This window comes from Desmodus rotundus, chromosome 6 (genome assembly GCF_022682495.2).
Source record: "Desmodus rotundus isolate HL8 chromosome 6, HLdesRot8A.1, whole genome shotgun sequence".
NCBI classification, from domain to species: domain Eukaryota; kingdom Metazoa; phylum Chordata; class Mammalia; order Chiroptera; family Phyllostomidae; genus Desmodus; species Desmodus rotundus.
Genome location: NC_071392.1, coordinates 92,572,239 through 92,598,507, shown reverse-complemented (window position 1 = coordinate 92,598,507; position 26,269 = coordinate 92,572,239). Strand labels below are relative to the sequence as shown.

Here is a 26,269-nt window from a genome sequence, read left to right as displayed (position 1 = left end):
TTTAATTTGCAGATGATGGCATTTGTGATGACTTTCCAAGGTATTAGGTTTAATGTTGATGTAGCTCTGTGTGCGTTCTCTGTAAGACAGACCTGCTCAGTGTACGTGCACCCGCTCACGTCGGCTCCTCAGTGGCCCCCGGGGGGATGTTGGCGGGCGAGAGGGGACCTCCCTGCGTTTCTGACTCCTGGGTGTGCCCCAGGTGCATGCACCCCTGGTCCCGGGGCACGCACGCTTGCCTGTGGCCTTTGGCACCCTGGGCTGCCCCAGCAAGGGCAGGTGGTTAGAAGCCCCTCGGGGCTTTCCGCCTTGCTTGCACCGTATTTAATGAATAAAGGCAGAATTCTTACAGTAGTTTTTTAAACAAATATTAGCGTACATACCGTACTGATTTTAAACTTTAAAAAGTCTGGTGTGATGCTACTTTAAAACTAGTGTTTGGGTGCACTGGTGACTGTGTTCACAGCACATTTTGTTTACAAATTGTTGGTCTTGTTTGTTTATGAGGTACTTTCAGAGTGAACTTTTAAGTCTTAGAAATTAAAGTTTTACAGAAATGAGTTCATCCCTTGGTTTATAAGCACTAAAATGTGTTTTCTAAAAAATCTCAAACACCACCATGTGTAAACTTTCAGGGTGCGTGTAAGTGGCCTCCCTCTCCGTTTTATGATTGAATGGAGGAAGAAGTGTTTTTCTCTGGTGGTCATGGAGTCACCAGTGGGTCCGATTCTTGCCCCCTGAAATACAGCGTCTGTGTCGCCTTCATTGTTTGTGTCACCTAGGTTTCTCTGCTGCTCCCGGCCTCTTCCACGGGAGGACCGAGCCCCCGGCACCGGTGAGTTCTGGGAACGGTGAAGGACGTTAGCTGCTGGCTGGGTCCTGGTCGCTTCCAATCTTTTTGACCAGAGGGGGGAGAGCATTTCCCATTGTGACTCAATGTGTACGCATACACCATTCTCCACATAGAACAAAAATGTAAGAAACAATACTTTTTTTTTTTTTACTATGTGTCATGTATGCTGGCTTTTTCTATGTGTTTCCTTACTTTTTAAAATGCTGGACACAAACCACTAAGAGGTCTCCTGACCTAATGCACGGTAAACTTCAGCTTGAAAAATACGGCTTTGGAGTCTGATAGAAGGAAGAATGACGAGACCTGTCCTTGGCTTTTGAAAATGGTCCATCAGGTAAACTTGGTTATTCCAAACGCCAGCAAAGCAAAAGTACCATATATGCAAATCACAAAAATGTAGTCAAAATCAGTCAAAATTGCTAAAACTCTGAAAAATGGATTATAGCCCTGGCCAAGTGGTTCAGTTGGTTGGGGCATCGTCCTGTACACCAAAAGGTTGCAGGTTTGATTCCCGGTCAGGGCTCAGGCCTGGGTTGTGGGTTCCAACCTCATTCAGGGAGCATATGGGCAGCAACCAATTCCACTCTCTCAAATCAGTAAGCGTATCCTCAGGTGGGGATAAAACAGTAGTAATAAAGCACACACCCACCTGGAAATGCAGAAACACTGTTTTAAAATAACTCCAGAGATTTGTGGATCAGGGCGGACTTAAGTAGCACCACAGAATTCCCTCTGCTGAGTCCTCCAGTGAACCCCCCTCCTCAGGGCCCCAGCTCGTTCTTGGTCCTCGGTCGACTGAGGCTGGGATGGGATCCTGGGAAAGTCCGCAGTTGCTGGGACCTGACCTGGGGCTCTGTTGCCACCTTCAAGCTGCCGCGAGAAGCAGTTGACATCCTGTCACCGCTCCATGGCTGCAGCTGGGTGTCCTCGCACCGGTAGGCGAGCTGCTCCCAACAACCTTTCCACGGGAAATGGCCAGGTGGCCATGGTGGCCACCCCTGCACAGGTGTGCTTTCCTGCCTTTGCCCCGTGTGCCCAGCACCAGGTTCCATCCCTCCCGAGTTCCTACAGCTCCTTCCTGTGTCAGAAGTCCTTGGCTGAGAGACGAGCAGTGAGCGCGGCCCGTTTTGGCAGGGGAAGAAGACTCGACTGGAGGGATGTGGGCCAGCTCACAGACTTGTGGGCAACTTGAGAGAGGGCCTCAGATGCCTGGGACAGTGCCCCCGTGGGCCCTTGCTGCCACTGAGAGACCCAGGCGCTGCTGGCCTCTCCCTTGGGGTTCCAGGGCGGGGCAGAGACTCAGCCGACCAGGCCCTGAGACTCCCAAGCGTGGCCCGCAGACCACTGCCTGCCCTTCCCAGCAGGTGAGGGCACTCACCGGGGACCCGGGGCACAGAGGACATTGGGCCACCAGCCATGACCCATGAGCTGGAAGGAAATGTGAATGGAGGCTACTGAGAGGAGACCCTCTGCCTGCCCTCACCCCGGCTGCTGGGACTTGGGACCTCGTCTGTTGCAGCAGCTGGGTGTGTAACCTGTACAACTGTCCTGGCCGTCGTCATCACCCGGGTCCCAGGAAGAGTCCCCCAGGGTCAGGACACTTCCCATCAAGAGGTTATGGATTCCGTCGAGGCCGAGCTCAAACGGTGTGGTCCTGAGTTGTGAAAAAGTGGTTGACCGTCTTCTGCTGTCGAATGGTTTATTTTTATGCTTGGGTTTACACACGCAAGTGCCACTGGGAGGGATGTGTCACACAAAGAAGGAAAAGCAGTCCATGTAGAGCCAAGTTGGGGTGGTGGAGGGGCCACAAGGCCCTGGGCGGTCAGACACCTGTGGCGGGCAGTAGCCAGGCCCCCGGGTGCCGCTCAGAGCCTGGCGGACCCGCCAGGGAGCCACGGCCTGCTGGGAGAGGACGGGCATGAGCTGCTGGGAGCCTCCCTGCGGGGCCGCCAACCGCACAGCAGGTCGGGGAGGCACAGAGCCTCGGAAACCCAAGTTGCAGCCGTCCCCCGTTTATTTCAACAGATCAAACTCATGAACTTGAAGTTTTATTTCTCTAGACTAAAGACGAAAACTGGGTCAGTCATCAGCTTTTAAAATAATATTTACGCTTCCCGTGTACAAGCACGAAACATTTTCTTCATTGCAGAACAGTTTACACAGTAGTGCTCAACCCCAAACCCCCACAGTGCATCCCAAAGTAAGGTCGACTGCCCCAGAATGATGTGATTTCTTCCCTTCCTGTGCGCTCAACTTTCCAGAATCCTCTTCTGGTAGCAGGAGCGGCAGAGGGGGCAGGCGTGGAAGGGAGAGGCGTCCCCCCAGGAGAGCCGCTCCAGGGCCAGGAGGCAGGCGTGGTGGAACATGTGCGAGCAGGACAGGAGCGCCGTCGGCCGCGCCGTGGTGCCGTCGCCCGTCCCTGAGGGGCCGCTGGGGCCGCTGGTGCTTAGGGACAACGGTGTGAGGCAGATGGAGCACTCATAGGTGTCCCGGCGCAGGGCCTGCAACACAGGGGAGACGTGAGGTGTCCCATGGGTGCCTGGTGTCGCCCTCGGTCAGAGCGAGGGCAGTGTGCCTAGAGACAGGGCCCTCTGCAGAGAACAAGGTGCGTTCTGTGTACGCGACCCAGAATGTACACTGATTGTGTGCGTGTTCTCTGCTACTCGTGTGAGAAGTGAAAGGGGAGAGTAACCCGCCCATGCTAAGAGATTTAAAGACAACAATCCTTTATAACATGCCGAGCGTTGACAGTGTAGGTTTCCTTTTAATTAAGCAACGGAGGGGCCTTCTTCAGAAGACTCAACTCAGTGGAGCTGCGAAACACCTTTATAAAGTGTCCTATGTTTAGGAGACTCGGGCCAGTTTTTCCTCCGTTGCATTCTCCACGGCCACTGCAGACCCAAGGGGAGGCCAGGAGACAGTGAGGGGGGTGGGGACGCAGTGGGGCTGTTCCCTTTGGTGTTTTCTCCACGTACAGATGGGCAGAATCTCCAACTGAAGGGCCTTGCAGTCACCCCGGAGCGGATGGCGACAGTCCAAGGGACCCTTGGTCTCCCCTCCGAGGTCACCACCGACCCCCGGTCACCGAGCAAAGCCTACCTGTGCCTGGATTTTCTGCCAGTCGTCGTCGGTGAGCCTGCGGCTGCACTGCTGGTCCAGCTGCTGCAGGACGCTGCGGTTGATGGCCAGGCAGTGGTCGATTTCTGCCAAGAGCTCATCGACGTCCGTGCGGTAGGAGCACAGCACACGCTGGCTGATTGCTGTGAACTGAGGACAGGAGCCTGCTGAGCTTGGGGTCTAGGGTGGGGTCGGGGGAGGGAAGCACCTTCTGGAGGCCCTGCCACCTTCTGCACCAACTCCCCACAGGTCTCTGCCTTCCATTAATGCTGCTTTGGGACACCGACATGGGGCTGTCTGCTCAATAACCTCACGTCCAGGAAATGCATGCCGAGAGAGCACCCAAAAGGCCACCTGGTGGTTTGCTCTGGAGGCTGTCAGCAAGGAACACACCGACAGTAAAAGTTGACAGGAGAAAGGAGCTAGAATTTTATGGAATTAGCCATATGTCATCCTGCCCTGACACCCTTCACTGTCACTTAAGGAGGACGGTGGTGGCACAATGCCGCAGTTTCCTCCTGTTCCCAGACAGCTGGTGACCAGAGCTGGTGCGTGGGTCTCTGTTTGCCGGCTGCCTTCCCACTGTGGTTGCAGATTATGAATTACTATTTTAGTGTGACCATAAAAAGGGAAATCCAGAGAAAGATGATCACCTTCTGTTAAATGAGCTTTTCAGTCTGTTCTCGCAACGCTATGAAATCAGGATTTGAAAACCCCCATGGCCTAAGGACCTTACAGATCTCTGCACAGAAGCCGATGCAGTCAAGTGATGGATGGTGTCTGCCCCTTTGCTATAGATCAGATCTTTAGGATGTAAACTTTTTTTTTTTATACTGCTAGCAGAGACGTGGGGGCAGCATATTACTGTTCATCTCCAACTCTTAAAAACTTTGCTTTGACGGTGGTGTGCTTAGATCAGTCTCTAATGTTCCCCCAAGCTCAGTTCTTTCTATAAAGCACTTCACATTGACCCAAGATTTAGAGAAGCAGAGACACCTTGTGACAAACGATGGAACTGGACAGCGTGAGTTGTGGTGGTGGGGTGCTATCGCCTCCTGCTGGCAGGAATTGGAATTGCTGGCACAAGCACACCTAGGGCAGGACGCGCTGTAGGGCGGGCTTTGCGGGGTAAATCGCTCCAGTGTGATTAGTATGGTGAACAATTCTAGATAATGCAGGTAACGGACGCTGGGGTGACGTCCCCCATTAGGCTCGTGTTTGTGCCATTATGAGGTGACAGTTGCTAATGCAAAGCAATCCAAGCCCACATCCTTCAGGCTCCTCTGGACTCAGGTTTGGCCACGGGCCCTAATTTGGGAATGTTTACTATGGGGCTCACCCTGCGCTCTGTGAATTTTAACCTGCAGAATTAGGAAGCCTCCGACTCTTGTGCATATGCCCTTCCGGCAGGAAGGCTGTCACCGCCTTTTAAAAAAACGTCAAGTCCTGTAGATATGGATTTATTAGAAATTTAACATGTCTTCAACTTTACTAGGGAGACTGGTTGTTCCTGTTAGTGTCTTGGCTGCCGATGGTTTGCCCCTTTTCCCGTGAGTCCCGCAGGACTTGGGGAATATTTGCATTAACAGAAGCACCGAGGCGGGTGAGTGCGGCCGTGAAGACGGGGCTCCAGGAGTCCGGGGAGGGCTGGCTTGGGGGTCCGGCTCGGTTGTACAGACCTGGCTTATCGATCGTTCGCCGTTCAGCAGATCTCATGAAACAGACTGGAAATAGTGGGGGCACCGGGGGAGGCACAGCGTGGAGGCGCATGATACACTTAAAAAACTCCCAAGTCCGATTGTTGTTAGAATTTCCTAAAATGCGAGACTTCGAGCTCCTCTAGCGGGCGCCGCCCAAGAGAAATGGAACTTGTCCCGCATTGGCAATCTTAAAACTTCCAGGAGCCGGGTTTAAAAAAGGGTTAAAGAGGTGAAATTATTTTTAATGATGTTTTTTACTTAACCCAGCACATCCCATGTATTATCATTTCACAATGTGTCAATCGAACAAACTATGAAAGGGACACTTTCCATTCTTTTTCCTCGTCGAGCCTTGACGTCCCCGCACGCATTGTGCGTTTTCAGCCCGTCGGATTTGGGCGGCCTCCCTCCGGGGCTGGAAGGCAGTGGTGGCCCGAGGCTCATCACGGACAGGGGCCCTGTCGTCCGAGGCACGGACAGGTAGCTAGTCCTTCGTCAGACCTTTGAAGGCTGAACCTGCCGTGAACGGCAGTGCAACCACCTGCTGCTTAGGCCGCCGTGATCACACGCACGAAGAGAACACGCACAAGCGGTAGTGGGGCAGGAGCCCGTGGAGCGTTACGGCCTTCAGCCCCAGCGCTCTCTCGTCCTCGTCCTCGAGGATGCGCACTGGGCGTGAAGGGGGCGCGGTGCGGTCACACACGCGGGGACGCGCGGGTCTCTGCCCAGCCGCACCACTCAGCCGCGGGAGGGCGCCCTGCTCTGCGGCCGCGCCGCGCATCACGACGCCGCGCGTTCACTTTACGCAAGGAGAGACGTCAGGAGGTATGTCGTGCCCAAGAGACGTCATGTCAGGTCTGGAGGATGGCGCGTTGGGACGACTGGCTCTGCGGGCCCCCTCCTCTCCCGCGTTGGCTGGAGGGGGGGGACTTCCGGCTCCGTGGCTGCGGCTGTCGGCTGTGCCTGTCGGGGACTGAAACGTCGTGGGGCTGTGACGCCTCGTGAGGAGCCCTGGGCGGACGGCGGCGCGGGAGCCCCTCAGCGCTGTGCCCGCGAGGACGTAGCTGTGGAGCGTGGCCGAGGTGGGTGACTCCGGGCGGGGCGCAGGCGGGGCTGTGCTCTGCGTCCCTTAGGTTGGGGGCCGGCGCGGGGCCTTGCGGTCCAAGTACTGTGCTGCAGGCCAGTCAGAGCCCTGTGACCTCGAGTGAGAGACGGGGGGGTGGGGGGGGCGGACGTCCCGCTCCCACATTCTAACGTGGGCCGGCGTCCCCGTCTGACCGGCGCTGCGCCGGCGCGAGGGCAGGGTGAGCACTAGTTCTCCGGCAGGGGCGGGGCGCCCCGCCGCAGGCGCCGTCCTGCCCGGGCCTGAGGCCCGTGAATCCTGGCGACGCCGGGCTTCTCCGCCGCGTCCTGGGCTCCCTCCGCGTCCTGGGCTCCCTCCGGGGAGAGGGCGCGCCGTCAGCTCCGTCAGCTCGCAGCCGCACGTGGCTCTGGGGACCCGCGTCTTCCCGCTCCTCCAGCCGCGTGGGCTCCCAGTTCAGCTCCCAGTGTTCTTCCGTGCCGGTCCAATTCCTGGTGACCAGCAGGTTGTTTGGAGCTCTTTCTTGGTGGAGACATCTGATGAGCGTTAATGTTCAAAACGTGTGAAGTGCTCACAAACTCGGTGCCAGAAAGCAGACAAGCCAGTTAAAGCAGGGGTGCAGTCCGGAACACGCCTGTCTCCCCGGAGGACACACACGGAGGAAGGAGAGACGCTCAGCAAGCATCACTAGCCATCAGAGAGATGCAAATTAAAACCACAGTGGGTTACCATCTCACACCAGTCAGAGTGGCCAACATAAACAAATCCACAAACAAATGTTGGAGAGGATGCGGAGAAAAGGGAACCCTAGCGCACTGTTGGTGGGAATGCAGACTGGTGAGACCACTGTGGAAAACAGTATGGAATTTCCTCAGAAAACTAAAAATGGAACTGCCCTTTGACCCAGCAATTCCGCTGCTGGGATTATACCCTAAGAACCCTGAAACACCAATCCAAAAGAGCCTGTGCACCCCAATGTTCATAGCAGCACAATTTACAATAGCCAAGTACTGGAAGCAACCGAAGTGCCCATCAGCAAACGAGTGGATCCAAAAACTATGGTATATCTACACAATGGAATTCTACGGAGCAGAGAGAAAGAAGGAGCTTATACCCTTTGCAACAGCATGGATGGAACTGGAGAGCATTATGCTAAGTGAAATAAGCCAGACGGTGAGGGGCAGATACCATATGATCTCACTCACACGTGGAACCTAGTGAACAAACTGAACAAGCGAGATGGAGACAGGCTCGGTGGAGAGTGGGTGGCAGCTGGCAGTGGTGGGGGAGGGATGAGCAGAAAGGACAGAGGACTCATGGACTCGGAAAACAGTGTGGTTGGTTGCAGGGCGGAGGTGGGTGTAAGAAGGCTGAGTGGTAATGGGAAGAAAATATAATAAAGATTAAATCAATAAAAAATAAAAATAAAAAAATCGAAGTCGTCACTTAGTCCTAAATTATACGACATTTTGTCAATGAGAAAAATAACGATTCTCTTCCTATGTAGTGGTGGCTGAAGACTGTTAAATTGCAGTTGATTCCGTCTCAGCTAAACAACTTTGACCTCAACTTTAATGCTCCGTGAGTGGTCCAAGGGCCCGGAACAGTGCTCGAAGCAGCGACCTCAGCACTCTGGGAGCCACAGGCCTCTTCTGGTGGGCTCTGTGCCATCCCAGGGCCACATGGCCAGGGCACCTGCTCGCTCGGCCCAGAGGCCGCGGTGGGGGCGGCATGCCGATCCAGGCGGCGGCAGGGGTGGGCAGGTAGGTGCCTGGGGGAGGTGGCCATGTGGCAGGATGTGCGCCTGGTGCCCATGGTGTCACTGGCACGGCCCCCTCACCTCTCGCTCCATCTAGCGCTGTCTCCGCACATCCTCTGGAGGCTGAGGGCCTAGGGGCCTGGCACCGGCTGTGGCCCTGGCTGCTTCCCTGCGTGAGTCTGCAGGCCCAGACTCCTCTGCGTCTGTCTTCGTGACCTCGGGCGCGTCTGTCCTCGCGCTTGGGGTGGAAGTGAGTCGCCGCTCTCGACTCTCAGAGCAGCTCTGGCCCTTCTTTGGACACTTCTCACAGCTGGACGCTGTCTCCTTTCTCCGGTGTGTACTCGTCTGCCTGAAGGAGTCCGTTAGACTCGAGGAAGAGCCCCACTCATCCCGGTAAGGCCCTCGCCACTCAGTACAGATTTTCAGTTTGGGTTTGCGATGGATTGCAAGTGTACCTAGTGTACGCACGTACGTGGGAGAGCGCAGGGCAACTTTCTCTTCAGGGTTGAAAAGTAACAACATACGGAATGGTTTTGAAGTTACTGCCAGTTTCAAGATTCCATAAAAGATGGGTGTTTAGGTTATAACATGACTTTGACATTAGCGTGTTAATAAACATATGGAAAAGCCCTCAGTATGTATTTAAGGCAAGTCTGCGAGTGTGAGCTGGTGTGACTGCCTTCATCCCTGTAGCTTCAAGGGTTCGAAAGTTAGCAAGGAGAATACTTTAAAAAGTTAAATATGTTTATTGATTGCCTACTGTGGCCACTTCAAAGCCATAGGCTAAGTGTAGCTTTTATGAAATAATTCTTAAATATCAAGTTCTCACATGCTCACTGCCCACCTGCCTTTGCTAACTCCCTCACTGTTCCATGGGTCAGGCGCCCTTAGTAAATGAAGGGCAAGACCTAACCCCTCTCAGTCCCCGAAAAAGACACCTGAGTGCTAGTTTTTAAAAAACAACGAAGGGTCACTATTTTTCAATAGAAGTAGACAAAATACGTAAAACTTCCAATTTTAATGAGAATGACTGTCTTCATATATTTTCCTTTTGAGTCTCATATTTCAGATATTTGATAAGTAGTTAAAGAGTTCAGGTTATTGATATGTAAAGCAATTACTGGTCATTTACAAGTAACGCACAGGCTAAACATTAAAAAAGTGTGCTCACAAAAGTGCCCAGGTGAACTCTGTCTGCCCAGGAGGCCTCTCGGAGTGATCCATCTTGATGTCAGCAAATTGCTTACTAATGTGTTGATTTAGGGCCACCCTCAAAAGCAAAATGAAAAGCCTGGAATTTACAGCATATCAATGAATCAGTTGATAAGCTTTTACTGGTTTAATATCCTTGCAGTCTTGCTGCTTGGAGCCACTTCAAGTTAGCAACAGAATGTTTGCCATCTCTGTGTGATAAAGGAACTCAAAGGACTAAACAAACTTTCAGACCATTATGCTGTTTGGTGAGATGTAAATGAAAAAAGGAAGAGAAATCTCACGGGGGAGGGTGTGGGAGCGGGCGGCCCCTGAAGCCAACCACAGCCCTGACAAATCACTACCTTTCTAAACAACGGTCAGGACTTTTAGGTTGGGTGGAGATAATATAATGCATTTGAAAAGTTTTAATTGCAGCCATAAAAAACCATGCCTCAATTATATGACATAGGCTAGCAGGCCTTCCAGATAAGGATCAAAGGCTTTCACTCAGCCTCTTGGTGCTCACTGGTGACAGGTGCTCACTGGTGACAGGCGTGGGCACGGCAGCTCCGGGACCTCTGCAGGGGCTTCAAGCTGAGCTCACGGTGTCCCGGGACCACTGTGCTGTCTGAACAGCTCCGGTGCCCTCTGACAAGCACTGCTGACTCAAGGTCAGTTCTCAACACTTATTCACGGGTGCAAAACTCAACATCCGACCTGCGGATTCTTAGCCCAGGACTGCCACCTCTTTGAAAGACTCTACATCACTCTGCTCTGGTTTAGTCTTGTTAGGAATGTGCCAATGACATCGTAAAGCAAGGCTAGGCTGCGAAAAGGAAATCTCAGTGTATGCAGGCATTGACGTTTGCAGAAGGACGACCTCTGTGTTTTTTTAATCAGTTAACACCCAGTAGGTACATGAAAACTAAAGTAAGAAGAGACTTCATTCATTCTCCCCGTAAGAAGAGTGAAAATGCAAGGCCACAGTTCTTTTACAGGGAAGACAGATTGCTTTGCAAAAATAGAATGGCCTGAGCTAATCTAATCTAGGGTATTAAAGACATATCCATCTCCTCGAGCTCTTGAAACTTTAAAGGAAACAAGCACTTCCTAATTTATTGTGCCTAAAAATATCTCCTTATTATCCCTCTTTGCCTTTTCCCCCCTAACGATTAGACTGTTTCCCAGAAGGTAACTTATCGCTGGTCTAACCCAGTGGTTCCCAAGCATGGCAGAGGAGTTTTCACCCACTTGCCAGGGGAGGAAAGAAGTGATTCAGTGGAGTGAACATTTTGTACAGCTGTGTGTCTTCACACTAGGGGAGTCTCCTTTAGTGTGTGGCTAAGTCAGCCGACTCCTGTGGCGCTGACATAGGTTTCCTTTTCCGAGATGATTCTGGCAGTCCCGGTGGTCTGGGGATGGCAGAGGACACAGCTGCACAGGCTTTGCCGGAGGCCGTGCCGCTGACGTCCACTACCATTGGCTGTGGGGTGTATCACATGGCTGACCCCTCCTAGGAGTGTGCACTTTCCATTTTTAAGACTAAAATACAATGAATTTGTTCGGATTTAACACTCACCAGTGGTGAGAACGGAGATACAGCTGAGGGCTGCGGCTGCTGGTGCACACGACAGCACAGGTCAGAGCCGGCAGCCGTCCCCAGGTGCTTGAGGGCTTGTCGGGTCCGACCCAGGCAGCTGCTGCACAGCCTGCTCTGTGAACTTTGCAGCTTCTGAAGCTGGGACTTAGATCTCTGGTGGTTCCGTGCACTTGGTGGTGGTGGGGTGGCGGTGGGGTGCAGGCACGTGGAGAGACAGGTGTCAGAGACCGAGCCAAGAGGCACACTTCTGCAGGAGTGTCCACTGACTGTGTCACAAAGCTGGTCCCCCAGCCGAGGGACCTTGAGAGGGCCATTGCTTGTTCTGGCTGTGGAATTCATTTATTCTTAAATGGGCACTGATTCTTCTGAAGCTGGACTTGAGTATACATGTTAGGTGTGGAAAACCTGGAGGTTAAATGAGAAACCCAGACCAGGAGTTACACTTCGATTTTATATATCTTCACCTGTGAATTTTCATTTTAATTGACATACTAGGTTAGCCAAACGCTGGTGGTCTCTGGTTTTTGATGGCAGCCGCCCCGACGGCTGAGGTGCACGCTCAGCGTGGTGTGGACGGACGTGCCTCTCCCTGACGACAGGTGACGCGGAGCACCTTCCCATGTGCTGTCAGCCATCTGGGTGCTCCTTTGGAAAAATGTCTATTTAGGTCCTCTGCCATTGTACAGGTTCTGTATTTTATTGCTGTTGAGTTGTAGGGGTTCTTTATGTAGTTTGAGAATTGACCCCTTATCAGATTAGACCAGATACAAGGTTATCAGATATTTTTCCGGTTCCATAGGTTGCCCTTCCATTTTGTTGCTTGTTTCCCTGTGCAGAAGCTTTTTACTCCCATTTATGTATTTATTTATTTATTTATTTTGCTGTTTTTACTTTTATTTTTCATGTTATATCCAAAAAATCATTGCCAAGACCAACGTCAAGGAGACTTTTCTCTGTATTTTCTTCTAGGAATTCTATGGTTCCAGGTCTTAAGACTAACTTAACAAAGTCTTTAATCCATTTTGAGTTAATTTTTGTTATATCCTCTGGAATTGACCCCTTTGTCATATATAATGGTCCTTGTCGCTTGCTAGAGCTTCTGGGCTGAAGTCCGTTTTGTCTGGCAGAAGCACACCTAGAAGTGCACGCGGGTGCTCTCTCCTGGTCTCCACTGACCTACCGTCTCCCGTCCTTGCGCTCTGAGCCCCCGCGTCCTCAGCGCTAAGGGCGCCTCTCACGGGCTGCGTGTGGTTGGGTCTTCAGCCTTTAACCTGTTTGTCCTTTGAGTCATTTTAAGCCTTTTGATGGGAGGAATTAATCTGTCTACATCGAGGAATCATGGGAGGTAAGGACTCCTAACGCCACCTTGTTGTTTTGTACCTGTGTTGTCGTTCCGGACTGTTCTATTATGGAACATTCCCCAGCTTTTTCTCCTTTATGGCATCGGTCTTTTACAAAGCCAGCTGTTTGTGGAATATTCCTCATCCTGGATTTACTTGACTGCATGTTTTCTCATGACTGGGTTTGGGCTCAGCATTTTTAGCATGAGAGTGCAAAGGCAGTGTTTGGTCCCCATGCACCGTCACAGGAGGGGCGTGTAGTGCTGGCTGTGTTTAGATGTCCACTGGCCTTCCCACCGTGAAGACTTCCCATTCTCCTTGTTAACTGGAGGTGGTCTGCGGGAGGCACTTTGCAACTGAGTGTCCTCCTCCACGGGGGAGTCTGACCGACTGCCGCAAGCTCTCCGCACGCTGTCATCTGTGGTGCCGTTGTGGTGCATCCCTCTGGTCTGGGTGTGTGTGTGGAATCCTGGGTGATGTGAAGTTCGGTAACCTAGTTCAGTCTTCAGATTCCACTAACACATACCAGCATTTTAAAACTGGAGGTTAAAATTATAGCTTGTTATTTCCTAGACCGTGCCTGTAGCTGACAAAAGTGAGTTCCATCGAGTTGGATAAGTAGGGAAAATCATGAAATTGCCAGAGACTCAGTGGCTGACTCAGAAGCAGCTGCAGCCAGAAGCCAGCCTCTGGGCTCTGCCCCCACAAGCCCCGACGGAGGCACGGCAGTGAGGGGCCAGGGAGGAGTGCAGGCCTGCCGCCAGCGTCGGGTTTGACATGAAATGCAGTCCTCTCGTATTTGAAATGGGGTTTGGTTTGCAGGTTTTCAGTGTTCGTGGCCAGGTGGGGTACGTGGCGAGGGTGGGGGTGAGGAAAGTGCAGAGAAGGGTGAGGAACTGGCAGCGATAGCGCGGGACCCTAGAGGTCATTAAAACGTAGGAAGCAAAGCTGTGTATAGAATGCAGGAGCAGTTAGAAAATTTGTGCAACAAACTGACCTCACCAAATTAACACTTTGGGGAAGAAAGGTCTAAATCACAGTGTGCACGCGTGTGTGTGGGCGTGCAGACACATAATCCTTTGAATCTCATGCCTCTTTGCTTTATGTGAAAGCGCAGTGCAGCCCATAGTTTTAAAACTTACTAAAACAGTGGGTGCAGATGAGAAATATAAGCTAAAATGACTATCAAATCTAGTTAGAATGTTGTAACAGAGAATCATGAGTCATTTGTGATCGGAGAGCCAACACTGTCATATTGTGGAGTCACTGAGAGGAACTGAGAGAGTGCAAGCGGAGCGAAGCCTGGATGGGGTGTCAGGGAAGGATGCAAAGCAGTGGTGACTTGGGAGTGAAGGGCAACCGGAGAGGTAACCGGTCTCTGAAGGGGGTGGAAAGACGTCGCTGAGAAAACGACCAGCTGGCCGGGAGACCAGGTGCCCTGTGGGGCCGAGCACGAGCACCGCACGTTAGGCAGAAATGCCATCGTGGCCTAGGGACAAAGACTTCTAAACATAGATGGTGAACTCCGAGGACCTGAGATCCAGAGGAGGCGAGCTCTATGCTCTCCAAGCAGAGAAAGAGGAGAGGCTCGGGGCCCAAGGAGAAGGGAGGCGGCACGCACCGTTTTTAGCCAGTCACCAGTTTTAGCTGGTGTGCTGCCTCTCCTGCAGAACCAGGATGTTTGAGAAAGTACGGGATGGGGTCTTTCACGAGGACTCTGTCCCCCTCCCCTAAAGGAGGGGCATGACTGACTTGGACATGTAATTGTTCCACATAGAAACGTGGACAAACGTGGACGCGCAGCCCCTGTCCACAGCCTCCCCCTACTGCTTGCCCCACTCCTCCCAGGGGCCAGAGCCTTCCTGCAGAGCCCCGCCCACCTCAGAGGGGATGCCACCCAGTGCGAGGACAGGGTGGCACCGCGGCATCTCATCTCTCCACCCCCGGCTTCAATGGCTTTGCTGTCAGGACAAACCGAGTTTCAGGTGGTCTGCTCACAAGGTGTATTTCATGTTGCCCTCCTGCTGGGGGCCGAGCAAGTGTATTTTCTTGGTTAAATTGGTGATACCACGCTGAGCCACAATTCTGGGTTTGTTTTTTTTCCCCACACTGTGGTGCCTACGTTGCTGGGACGGCTGCCCGAGGGAAGGGCACTGGGTGTCAGCTGTGGCAGAGTGAGGCCCAGGTCTCTGTCCTCCAGGGTCCCTGTGGTGCTGAGATACTTGAACGTCCGAGGGCGGCCTGAGGGTGCAGGGAGTGGCACCTTGGCCTCGGAGGTCCAACTGGGCGGCCGAGGAAACCAGGAGCCTGTGAGTGAGCCTCCCCCTCCTCCCTCAAAGCACGGGGCAAGAGTAGTTAGGGATGGAGGGGCCTTTGTATGGTAAGGAGTAACTCTTGTCACTCATGACTCTAAACTCTATGTCCTGGGAGGTGACCACGGGGTTCCACCTGAGGGTCAGAGCTAACATGCCGTCCGAACGCCCGGCCGCCCTGCGACGCTGTGACGGAGAGGAGCTGGAACACACGTGAATGTTTACAGTGAGTGCCTGCTTCCCAGCACCTGCTGTCAACAGCACTCTGGTTCTCAGCTCAGGTCCGCAAGGCAGAAGGGCGTCCCTCATGTCCCAGAGGAGGTAGCTGGGGCGGCGGGCGGCTGTTGTTTGCCTGACGCACAAAGCTGATGAGGGTTGAACTGGGATTTGAACCCAGGCCTCACTGGCTGCCCCACTCTGCCTTGCCTGTCCTTTTTGCATGGGACATGATGGAAAGCTGTTAAGCCAAAAGTTATATTAAAAAATGGCTAAAAGAAATGGTAGAAACTGAAGTTTCTGGAGAGTTAAGGGTCTGTCTGTACCTACCTTTTCTTCAAAGAATTTTCTCCTCAACTTAGTGTCTGTGGGTGGCAGCGTCCTTCTCAGGTCTTGGTACCACTTCCTAACCACGTGTCCCCTCCAGCAAGCTTGGATCCTGGAGCACAATGTTGGAGAGGGACTGTCAGGGCCTCGCTGCCACTGCAGTGGGGGTCTCAGGGGCGGGGCCCTTCTCACCTTGTCGCGCACTTTCTCTTGAACAGCTGGGCCCCGTCGTGAATCACTCGGGTTTGGTACTGGTTCTTTCTGCAGAGGGGACAGGTCTTTTTACCTGTGAACTTTTCAAAGGCCTGAAGGCATGCCTGAAGAGAAACATTTCACTTAAAACTTTATAAGTAATTACTTATAAACAACATTTTTACTTCTAATGTAATTATAGTGTTCTTTTCTCTCATAATTATGAGACTTAGTGCGATTCAGATCATGAAGAACTTTCATCAGATGCTAACACCTTCCTCATGCGGCTTGTTCCACATGGTGTTTTACAGGAATACACATGCAGACACATCAACACCTCCGAAAACAAATTGCGTAAAGGCAGAGGGCACTGCATCCAGGGTGACCCTGCGGTCAGTCATGGGATACAGGCTGTCCCTCGCTCTGATGGACATTACTAACTATCTGCCAGACAAGCATTTGTGTTCCTTTGTCCTGTAAAGTTCCCGATTTTTCTAACCAGGATGAGTTGGGCTGTAGCCTAGTCATATTTCTAGCTGCAAATGGCGATTGTGGGTAAAACAAATGGCCCCTTTGGGGAGACTCAGGGAGCAGGGTGAGCCCCGTGTCCCGCAGCTGTGGGGGACAGTCACGCACGTGGCGACAGAGAGGAGCCGGGCTACTCACCCTGTGGAACACGTGGGAGCATGAAAGCAGCACCTGCCCACAGGGAGACAGAAAGTGTTTGAAGTTTAAATTGGTTTAAAGGAGAAGAAGCATAAATGCATTAATTAAAGAAATAGCCAATGCTTAAAAAGGTAAGCTGTGTCATTTCTTTGAAAATTTTAAAAAACAAATTAATAACCTGATATCCATAATATTTAGTGTTTAAGTTTAGCACGGCGCAGGTATATAATCTCAGTGAGAAGAGCCAAGTTACACGCCAGACACACCCGTGAAGTTTGCTGTGGAATGACAGTCATTGGAATGACTATGTTTAAAAATGAAGCAGTCCAGAAGCGGGTGCATTTCCCGGGCAGGTCGGGCAGGGGGAGGACAGAGAAGGGTAAGCACATACTTTTTCAGGGCTGCGTTCAACTACGTTGCACTCTTAAAGTTTTAAAAGTCACAGCTTTATTGAGATACAATTCTGACACTTAAATAGCAGTAAATCCTAGATACATATGAACCGCTTTTAGTTTTGTAAATGCAGGGAAAGTGCAGTCACAAGAAAAATCTTCCTTTTCTGTGACCAGATTCCCACCAAATAGTGACGACACTCTGGGCTGTGACAAGACAGAAGCTTGGGCCCAATAAAGGAAGGTGGCTGATTCTTCTGGAAGGGAAGGCAGGGAGGGATGAGACCAGGACGCCCGCACTCGGCAGGGAGCGGCTTTGGCCACAGGCCTCCTGTGGGGGCAGAGGCAGTTCTCTGACACCAGCCACCGGGCCGTGGGGGACTTCCCGGTTTTCACAGCGGTCACCCTCCTGCTGTCACTCAGTCCGCACTTCTCTTCCTGAGTGGGAAGAGTGGAAGGGACATTGCGGTGCATGCAGCTCCGAAACCTGGAGCCTTTCCTCGAGACCCACGGCCAACAGTAAGCCTGCACTGGAAAAGTCAGTAACGTTGGTCCTTTTAAATTACCACCGTTTAATTGAGTAGCAATCTTTTGTGTACACGATAGAATAGTCTTTCAGAGTGTCTCATCAACAGATACTCGGTGATCTGTGTTGGAGAATGTTGTACTCTGTGTATTTAAAATATACTTGTGAATGTTCATAGGTATCTACTGTTGGCAAACGTTCTCTGAGATAACCAAAATAAGTGACTGGGTGATGGAAAATGTCCTCAGAGTGAGGGTCGGAGTCCACCTGGACCCGAGCATGCTGCCCTGCCTCACACACGCAGGACATCAGTCAGAGCCCTCGGAAGTCAGTGAGTGTCAGCAAAGTGTCAGCTGCTGCTTAGAACTAAGGGAAACTTCAACATGAGAACAATAGCGAGAAATGCAAAATGAACACAAATGTCCATATGTACAACCAGACAAAACTACAGAGTTCAGTGAGAAATTAACAAAAACAGAATGGAAGAACTGTTGTGTGGGCGGTATGCCAGCCCCTCCCTTTTTGATAGATCAGGTTGTTTACAACGTAATTAGGAGCAGCAGTTAGTCACGAGGGGGCTCCCGTAAGACTGTCAGCTGGACTCTCAACAGAAACATTGCAGGCTGGAGTGGCAAGAAACATTCAAAGTGATGAAAAGTTAGGATCTACAACCAAGACTACTCTAGCCAGCAAAGCTGTCATTTAGAATCAAAGGACAGATAAAGAGCTTCCCAGAAAAGGAAAAGCTAAAGGAGTTCATTGTCACCAAGCCATTTATTACATGAAATGTTAAAGGCAGGGGTCCCCAAACTCCGGGCTGCAGGCTGGTGCTGGTCTGGGCCAGCTAGGAACCAGGCCGCCCTGCAGGAGGTGAGCTTGAATATAATGTGCTTGAATCACCCCGAAACTGTCCCCCACCTCTCACGGGTCTGTGGAAAAATTGTCTTCCATGAAACTGGTCCCTGGTGCCAAAAACGTTGGGGACTGCTGGTTAAAGGGTCTTCATTAAGAAGAAAAGATAAAAATGTGAACAATAGATGGCAATAAATACATGTCTATCAACAATGGAATCTTAAAAACAAACTAAACGAAGCAGAACAGAAACAGACTCACAGATACAGAGAACATTTGACGGTTGCCAGATCAGGGGGTGGGGTGGGGGGAGGGGGGAGGAAAGTGAAGGGTTGAGGAGCAGGGATTGGTTGGGACAGAACGGTCCCGTGGAGGTGAGCTCAGTAATGTTCCGATAACCAGTCTGGTGCCGGATGGTAGGAGACTCACCAGGGTGACCACCTGGTGAGTTAGTTACACAACGTCTGATCACTGGGCGTGTCTGAAACTGACCTGATGTGTGTCAGCTGTGACTGAAAAATACAAAGTGACTTAAAACACTGAAACAAACAAAGAGGTTACCAGGGCCAGAAAGACTCCTTGTGGCTTCGTTAACTCTTGTTACACTAAAACGTTAGACTATCCTAGATGGTAGTCCTGTGGTTTCAGAGCTAAAGTCTTTCTGAAATTCCCAAGTTTCACAGATGTGCAGTGAGACCTGACAGACCTGAGAGAGAGTAGGTGTGAAACAAGTTGTGAATTCAGATTAGTAAGGACTCAAGTTTCATTATGAACTAACTTGGTAATGGTAAAGCCGACGACGACGTGCGCGGTCTGCGAGTTTACTTGGCAGGGCAGTAGGTGGGGCCTGCCTGTCCCTCTGTTTGCTGTATTCTCCCCGCAGACTGTGGGAGGCAGGAGGTTGCCCTGCGGGAAATCACTGTGGGCTGGCCGTACGCTCAGAAGGGAAACAGCTGCAGGGAGGAAGTGTCCTAACGTGCAGATGACAGGTAGCGAGGCAGACCGACTGTGGGCACGGGGAAACCCGTGACGTAGACAAATGCTGCAATCCGTAGTGTCCTCGGTCTTCCCCTGACAGACTTATGCATGGAGACTGAGTGGCTTTAAGGACCTTCCACAGATTATTGAGACAGGCAAGCCTGGTTTTTCTTTCTTATTCCAGTTCACACACCAGCTTAAAAATTCCTTTTTGCTTCCCCCTCCCTCCGTTGGGCCTCGAACACCTCTCTGCACCTGCCGTCGGTGTCTCTCTCTGCTCAGCCCTCATGGCCGGCAGCACGGGAGTGCTCCTTCTACAGACCTGGTGCCTGAGAATGGATCCCTGCCGATAGGACGGGCCTGCCTAATGCGGGGTTCAGCTCTTCCCAGCACGTGGGCTTTCACGAATGGGAGAGAGTCCAGTGTGTGAGGGTCATGGGAGAAGGTGGAAAAGAGCAGCCTGGAGTTTGTCTTGGTGCTCGGTGCCACACAGTGCCCACGTGAGGACAGCCCCTGTTCGGTGTCCCCCAGGAGTGGGGCCGCTGGGTGTGCCCGTCTCACCCTCCCGCTCCACGCTGGGGGCTACACACTGGGAGCTACATACCTGGGGGCGCAGCTGGAACTCTTCCTTGCACACTGGGCAGGGCTGTGTGGAGTCCCCCTGCGAGATGGACCTCTGCCTCACTTTGTCCCATTCGTCTGGCGAGAGTGGCAGCGGGGGAGGTTCGAACAGGCCCAGCTTCTGCGCTAAAGTTAAACCAAAGTGAGTAAAAATGGAGGTGACAGTGTGGTGCTGCCCACAGGTAATTTTGTAGCTCTGAGCACAGCCAGCTGCTAGCAGTTCTGAGTGAAGTGGGATGGCGTCTGTTGGGCACGGTGGCGGTGGGCCCCTCTGTGCTGGGTGGGCCCCTCCGTCTGTCCCAATGGTGCTGGGACAGTGTCCAGATGCACCTGTCCCCACGCCCGGCATCCTTCTAAAATCTTGTCTGTTTCTAACTTCCTGTTTAAAATAATTTCACACTCAAAAGGTGGTGAAAACTGTGAAGAATTCTCACGTGTCTTTATCCAGCTTCCCCAAAGGCTAAATACAGGGGCCAACCAGGAAATTAACGCCGACCTACTGCTGTCCGTCCGCTCCTGTTTGGGTCTCATTCTTGTCCCACTCAGCCCCTCTCCTGGCCCAGACCCCTCACCACACCTGGCGTCATGTCCTCTCCGTCTGCTCCAGTCTGTGGCAGCCCCTCAGTCTTGACCTGCTGTTCGGGACTTGATACTTTTGGGTAGTACTGGCGTAGAATGTCGTCAGTTTGGGGTTGTCTGATGCTTCCTCGGGATTAAATTCGGACGTGCACTGTGGCGAGAATGCCACAGAAGGGACATTGCACCCTTCTTAGAGCGCAGATAGGGAGACACCTGACGTCAGGGTGTGTCCCTGTGTGGCACGGTCACTTTGGTCACGTGGTAAAGTGCTGGCTGCCCCGTGTTGCCTCTGTTAAGCTGCGGTGTGCCCTTGCAGTGCAAGCAGACCAGGGGGAGGTGCTGTGGGACTGTGTCGCAGCCTGAGTTTCCCACTGGTGGTGTTCTCACTGTGCTGCCTGCCGAACAGTGACTTCCTGCTTCTGGCACCTCTACGTGGTTAGCTGTCACTCTGCTGCGAGAGGCCTTTCTCTTTCCGTTCCTCGGGCACTCGCTCACTTGCGTCAGCGTGAACGCGTAGGTAGGTACTTGTTGTCTTTGTTTACCTGCCTGATTTGTCCCCATCATCACTTTTAAACTTTAGCACATATGTATCTTTCTACGAGACTACAAATTACTTCTGTCTGAGGAACATTATACTATCAGTCTCAACTAAATTCTTTAGCTTGAAGCCAAAATGTGAAGGATGAGATCAGCTTACCTAAAGTTAATGGTGGTGGTTTGGGATCGAGAACATACTCTCTTTCTGGATCAGCCTCTCTGGGGCCTTGTGTCCTCCTTTGAAGTCCTGTGTCTATGACAGCTTTCGCATTTCTTTTTAGAGATTTGAGTGCATTCTCTCTCTTCTGTGTCTTTGTCTGGGAAGGATCGGCCACGGAAGGGTTTTGTAGTTGAAGGTCATGTAAAATGTGATCTTGTAAAGCAACCGCAATGATTGCTAAGTTACCTCGTTTACATGAGTGCCCCTGAAAAGTGGGGGAGAGCGGCACACACAGAACATTACATAACGTGCCACTCAGAAGAAAACGGAAGCTTTAATTCTCGATCTCGAAAGTATACTAGACCAAATCTAACGGAAGAATGCGCGACCCCTTGGCAGCCGAGCCGGAGCAAAGCCCAGTCTCTGCACCTACGGTGATGACACAGTAGCATCTCTTCATTTGATTGCCAAGGCCTCTAATTACAACATGGATGGATTTGTTATGACCCATGAAGGATGTGCGTGCCTGGACACATTCTGCTTCACCCTATTAAATCCGACTGCAGGCGAATGTTGCTTCTCTTATCCTAAAGAGAGCGCTACGTTGGTGAAAGTTACAGGGAGCGAAGTTGCCGTGCAGCGGAGAGGGGCTTGCTGTGAATGCTTAGCTGACAGTCGCGCATGCAAGCACGGTTTGCAGCTATCCTGTGTGCTCCACACAGCCGGATTAAAACTCATTCACGACTGAAACCACGCGTAAGTTTCTAACAAGAGTTTTGTACCGTATTTTTTAGCATGCCAAATCAGGAAGCGCTGCTGCTTGCTTGGCTATATCAGATCACGTCATCACATTGAATTCCTTTCATTGTCCTCCTGTAAAAACACAGTCAACAGGAAGTCAGGGTTAGACCGCACATAAAACTGAGAATCCCCCAGTGCTCAGCAGAAGGGTGTTACACATACATACAAAAAGCCTCAGCCCAAAGGCCAGGGGGACTGAGTGGAACCTGTGCTCTAGAGGTGGCACTCACCTGGGACGGAAGGGACAGAGGGCTACACTATGTGGACTCGAGTGCAGGCTCCCCAGGGCCCAGCTGCATGGGTAGCTTTGGGGAGAGAGGAAGCAGAAGAGGAATGCGGCCGACAGGGCTTCGTCTCTGCCACGCGCACACACAATACGGGGATGCACTTGGGGTCCACTCTTGCTCCACCTGTTTGTCAGGCAATTTACTTTTCATATCTTAGTCTCAGTTTTCTCACCTTAAAACAGGTATAGTAATACAGACACACCTTGCAGGGTTATTGTTAGGATTAAATGAGACGATCTCTGAAACGTATCTTCCGTGGGCCTTTCCCACCGAAGATACTCTGTACAAGCTTATTATTGTTCCACTTCCCTGCTGGAAGACTCTGGAATTGGCCCTTTCAGTTTCTAGACAGGAGTCCAACATATTCTGGGGAGAAATAGTGAGTTGCGGAAGTAATCTAGGCAGTAGTGTTGCGGGCCTAAATGAGACTAGAAATGAGTCAATCCACAAGAAGTGTCTAAAGCCCCGCCTACACCGGAGGTGCCCGGTGGAGTGAGCTCGCCAAGGAGCGAGGTGGGGGGTGGGGTGGGGTGGGGTGGGGTGGGGTGGGAGGAGGGCCAGCGCGGTCTGTCGGTACAGACGCATCTGGTTCGGCTCTGGACCAAGGGATGCAGCAAGGGACTTTCCGTGGTGACCGCCACGTCATCACGACAGTGAGGTGGCAGGCGCGGGAGCAGGTCCAGTGCTGACAGATGTCACGGGAGTGTTGTACTCTGCGGCGTCGTTACACTGCAGAGCTGGAGCCTTCTCAATGGGCCCCACCCACTCTCTAAACTAGGGGACAGACCCAGAGACCAGGCGACCTTCAAGAGCGTGTCCTGAGTCTGTGGCAAGGGTGGGGTTACACACTAAACCCATGTCCTGTGTTAAGCGCTGAATTTAATAGGAATATTCTTTCTCTATAAATTCCAGTATTGCCAACTAGTTAGAGAGACAGGGCGTCTGACAAAAAATACTGGTGCGGAGCCAGAGCTCGTTGTTCCTGATTTGTCTCCATGACCTTAGGCTACGGAACGAAACGTGCTCACTGAACACCCACGCGAGACACACATGTGCAGTGTGAGGCCGCGGTCGGACACCCGGGCTTCCATCTCACAACTCGCGGTTCCTGGTCAGCCCCCTGCGGGCGACGGCACACCTGGGGCAGCCGGAGGCGCGCGGAGAGTGTGAAATTAATTACATAGGACGCTCCGCCCTCCTCGGTCACGCTTTCGGACTCGGCCCTGGCCAGTGCCCAGTGGCTCTGGGCTTCGGGTCACCGGTTTCTGACCGGGACATGTTTAGGACCTACCGGGTGCAGGCCCCGGGTGCCCTGGGACCGAGGGCCCTCGCAGCCGGGCGGACGTCGGGGTGATGCGCAGTCGAGGGTCCTGGGGCCAGGCCCTTCTCCTACCTAACCCTGCAGGGACAGTCCCTTCACCGCTTCACCGCCCTTACTTGGCCTCAGCACACCCGCCACGGGCTGTGCCCTGGACCTCTGTGACCACTCGTGGTTGCCTGGCAACCACTGCAGGCACGGTCATACCCTAGCGCGCATGCTCAACGACCCAGTCATGCACTGCGCGTGTGACGAGTTCCGGCTGTGGCCTGTGTTGCTGCCGCTCCCCCCTCCCCGCCCCATGATGGCGGTGCCGCGCATGCTCGTCAGCCCCGCTAGCCCCAGGGCCGCATTGCGCATGCTTGCGCTGGTCTGAGGCTGTATGGGGGAGGGGGCTTGACCATAGGGGTCACAGTGTCGCGGTGATCGCCTGCGCCCACCGCGCTCTCTAAAGTAGGGTGCTTCCAGGAGCCCTGGGGGTTTTCCTTTGAGCCTTGTCCTGGATTCCATTAGCCTTTTGGATCTGTAGTTCTCAGCACGTTTGACAAGATTGCAGACATTCGTTTACTCAAGTACCATTTCTGCCCTGGATTCTGGGTACCTTTATATCAAACTTCTTTATATGTATATATACAGACGTCCCCACCACCGTTTTTCTACCCGACAAATGGTGCAAAGGCAATATGTATTTGGTGGAAACCATACTTCTAGTTTTGAATTTTGAACTTTTCCCAGGCTAGGGATATGCAGTCGGGTGCTCTCTGGGATGCTGGACAGTCACGGTGAGCTGCAGCTCCGTCGCGGAGTTACACACCTGGCCCTCTACCGTGTCACGGTAAAGTGCATTTTCCACTTGTGGTATTTTTAACTCATGATGGGTTTATCAGGATGTAACCCCAACATAAGTCAAGGAACATATATATAGTCTGTCCGGAAAAAGTCCAGCCATCGTCAATACAATGAGAATGATTTGTACAACATCCACATAACCTGGCCGCCAAGGAGACTGGACTGGAGTGCACATGGGTGAACAATGACGACCTCACTGTACTCGTCAGTGGGGGTGGTACACGCCGTTGAGTGAGCGTGTGTACTGTGTGGCTGCTGCATTCAAAATGACTGCGTGAGGAGAGCAGTGAATCTGCTTCCAATTGTGTGTTAAACTTGAACATTCCTCCACAGAAACTATTTAGATGATTCAGAAGGCTGAGCAGCTATGGGCAGCTGGTGACTGGCAGCTTCATCAGGCAGGACAATGCGCCCGCTCACGCATCACGTCTCGTGCAGCTTTTGTCTCAGGATGTGTCTGTTCTGTGTCTCCTGCTATCTCCTAACATGCTGTGCTCTCCCCCATCTGCTCGCAAACTTGGTGTTTGTACTCGCGCCTTTAGACGCTCATCTTCTTTTCTTCGTCTGTTTATTGATACCTTCCTGATGTCATCTGTAAATATCGGTACAAAAATACTCCATTAAAGTCTGTTGTCCAACGTGGCTGGGCTTGCTTCATGGAGACCCCAGGAGAGGCCTGCAGGGCCTCGGGGTCCACACCTCTGGTCAGCCAGACATGGGCCTCATCACGCCTGGGGCTCAGAGGACAGTCATGGGCTTTCTGCACCTGTTTCGGAAACTTTGAGATACTGATGGGAGAAAGTATTTAACACTTTCATTGGAGCAAGGGACAGGGAGGCCTGAATTACTGTGTGCAGGAGGGGGGTGGGGTGACCTCAGGCCTGAGAGTGCTTGCCCAAGTCGCGGAGGTCCTGACCAGGGTGCTGAGACAGGAATGTCTGGTGTGTGTCTTTGGGAACCTTTAAGTGTCGTTTGGGGCAGACCTCAGGCCTGGCCCTGGGAAAGCTTCCTTGTGCCCAGCTCAGCGGCTCCAGGTGGCTGCTCATCCCCTGGCCTTGCCAAGGGTCTGCAGGAGAGGGATGCTGTCAGTGAGGGAGGAGTGGGGATGGCAGACCCCAGGAATCCCACACCCCTGGGAGGGAGCCTTGTCTCCCAGGGTGCCCTGGCGGACAGAATAAGGTGGTGAAGCTGACTGTCTGGAGGCAGGATTACCTGCTGCCATCTCAGGCACCTGGAGAGCCCTGCAACCCCTCTGAGCTCCTGGGAGCCAGGCTGCTTGCCTGACATCTCCTTGTTGTCTATGTGGCCATGGCCATCGATGACAGGCGAGTCGGGCTGGACGTGGGACACGTCCTCAAAGCCAGGGCTGAAGGAGGGGAGATGCTGTCTGGGCTGGCAACACGGGGGCCTGTGCCCTGTTCCAAGAAGGCAATGGTGGTTGTGCCGGGTGGGATAGGGTCTTTATCTTCGCCCTCCAGAAGGGAGGCCTCTGGGATGTGGCTGGAGGCCGGCTTCCCTTCCAGCATCCCGATCCTGTGGAAGATGCTGTCCAGGTCCCGCTTCATCTCCCCCAGGGTCCTGGTGTGGTGCCTGAAGTGCACGCTCTTCTGCTGCAGGTGGGCACTCAGTAGGTGGTTGAAGTTCTCTAGCACCTCTCTGGTCTTCTCAAAGAGGTCCAGCATGCTTCTCCCAGATGGAGTGTTGGCGTCGATGTCGTCCGCATTCCCCTCGCTCACGAGGCCGAGTCCAGGGGTCCATCTCTTCCTCCTCCTCTGCTGCTGCATGTCTGGTGGCCTCGCTCGCCTCTCTGTGCATCTTTAACTGTACTCATCTATGTAATTTCTGTGTCTGTTTCCATTGATTCTTTTTTTCTTCTCATTATGGGTTATGTTTTCTGCTTTTCTGTGAGTTTTATGTTATTAGTTTTACATGTTGCTCTATTGATTTTGAGTTTTGTGTGTGACGTGTGTGAAGTGCCCGGAAACAGTGTTGCCTTTGGCCCATGGCAACTT

General features: G+C 52.4%; 1 protein-coding gene and 1 pseudogene across 8 annotated transcripts; both read right to left on the bottom strand.

Annotated features, from left to right (window-relative positions):
- Positions 1-2,552: 2,552 nt before the first annotated feature.
- On the bottom strand, positions 2,553-23,615 carry RNF32 (ring finger protein 32). 8 transcript variants are annotated; one of them, XM_045198772.2, is made up of 9 exons: positions 23,528-23,615; positions 21,785-21,875; positions 21,003-21,267; positions 19,710-19,852; positions 16,358-16,390; positions 15,692-15,816; positions 15,503-15,611; positions 3,953-4,120; positions 2,553-3,354 (listed from the first exon to the last, which is right to left on the bottom strand). In XM_045198772.2, the coding sequence occupies exons 2-9, from the start codon at positions 21,797-21,799 to the stop codon at positions 3,103-3,105; spliced, it is 1,110 nt and encodes a 369-aa protein (XP_045054707.1). In that variant the 5' UTR covers positions 21,800-21,875; positions 23,528-23,615; the 3' UTR covers positions 2,553-3,102. The 8 variants fall into 8 exon arrangements, with proteins under 8 accessions (XP_045054707.1, XP_045054706.1, XP_053783127.1 ...); XM_045198771.2 differs by having other exon boundaries at positions 23,382-23,597; XM_053927152.1 differs by having other exon boundaries at positions 21,003-21,159; positions 23,382-23,597.
- On the bottom strand, positions 22,736-26,041 carry LOC112308319 (kxDL motif-containing protein 1 pseudogene; annotated as a pseudogene).
- Between the last annotated feature and the right edge of the window lie 228 nt (positions 26,042-26,269).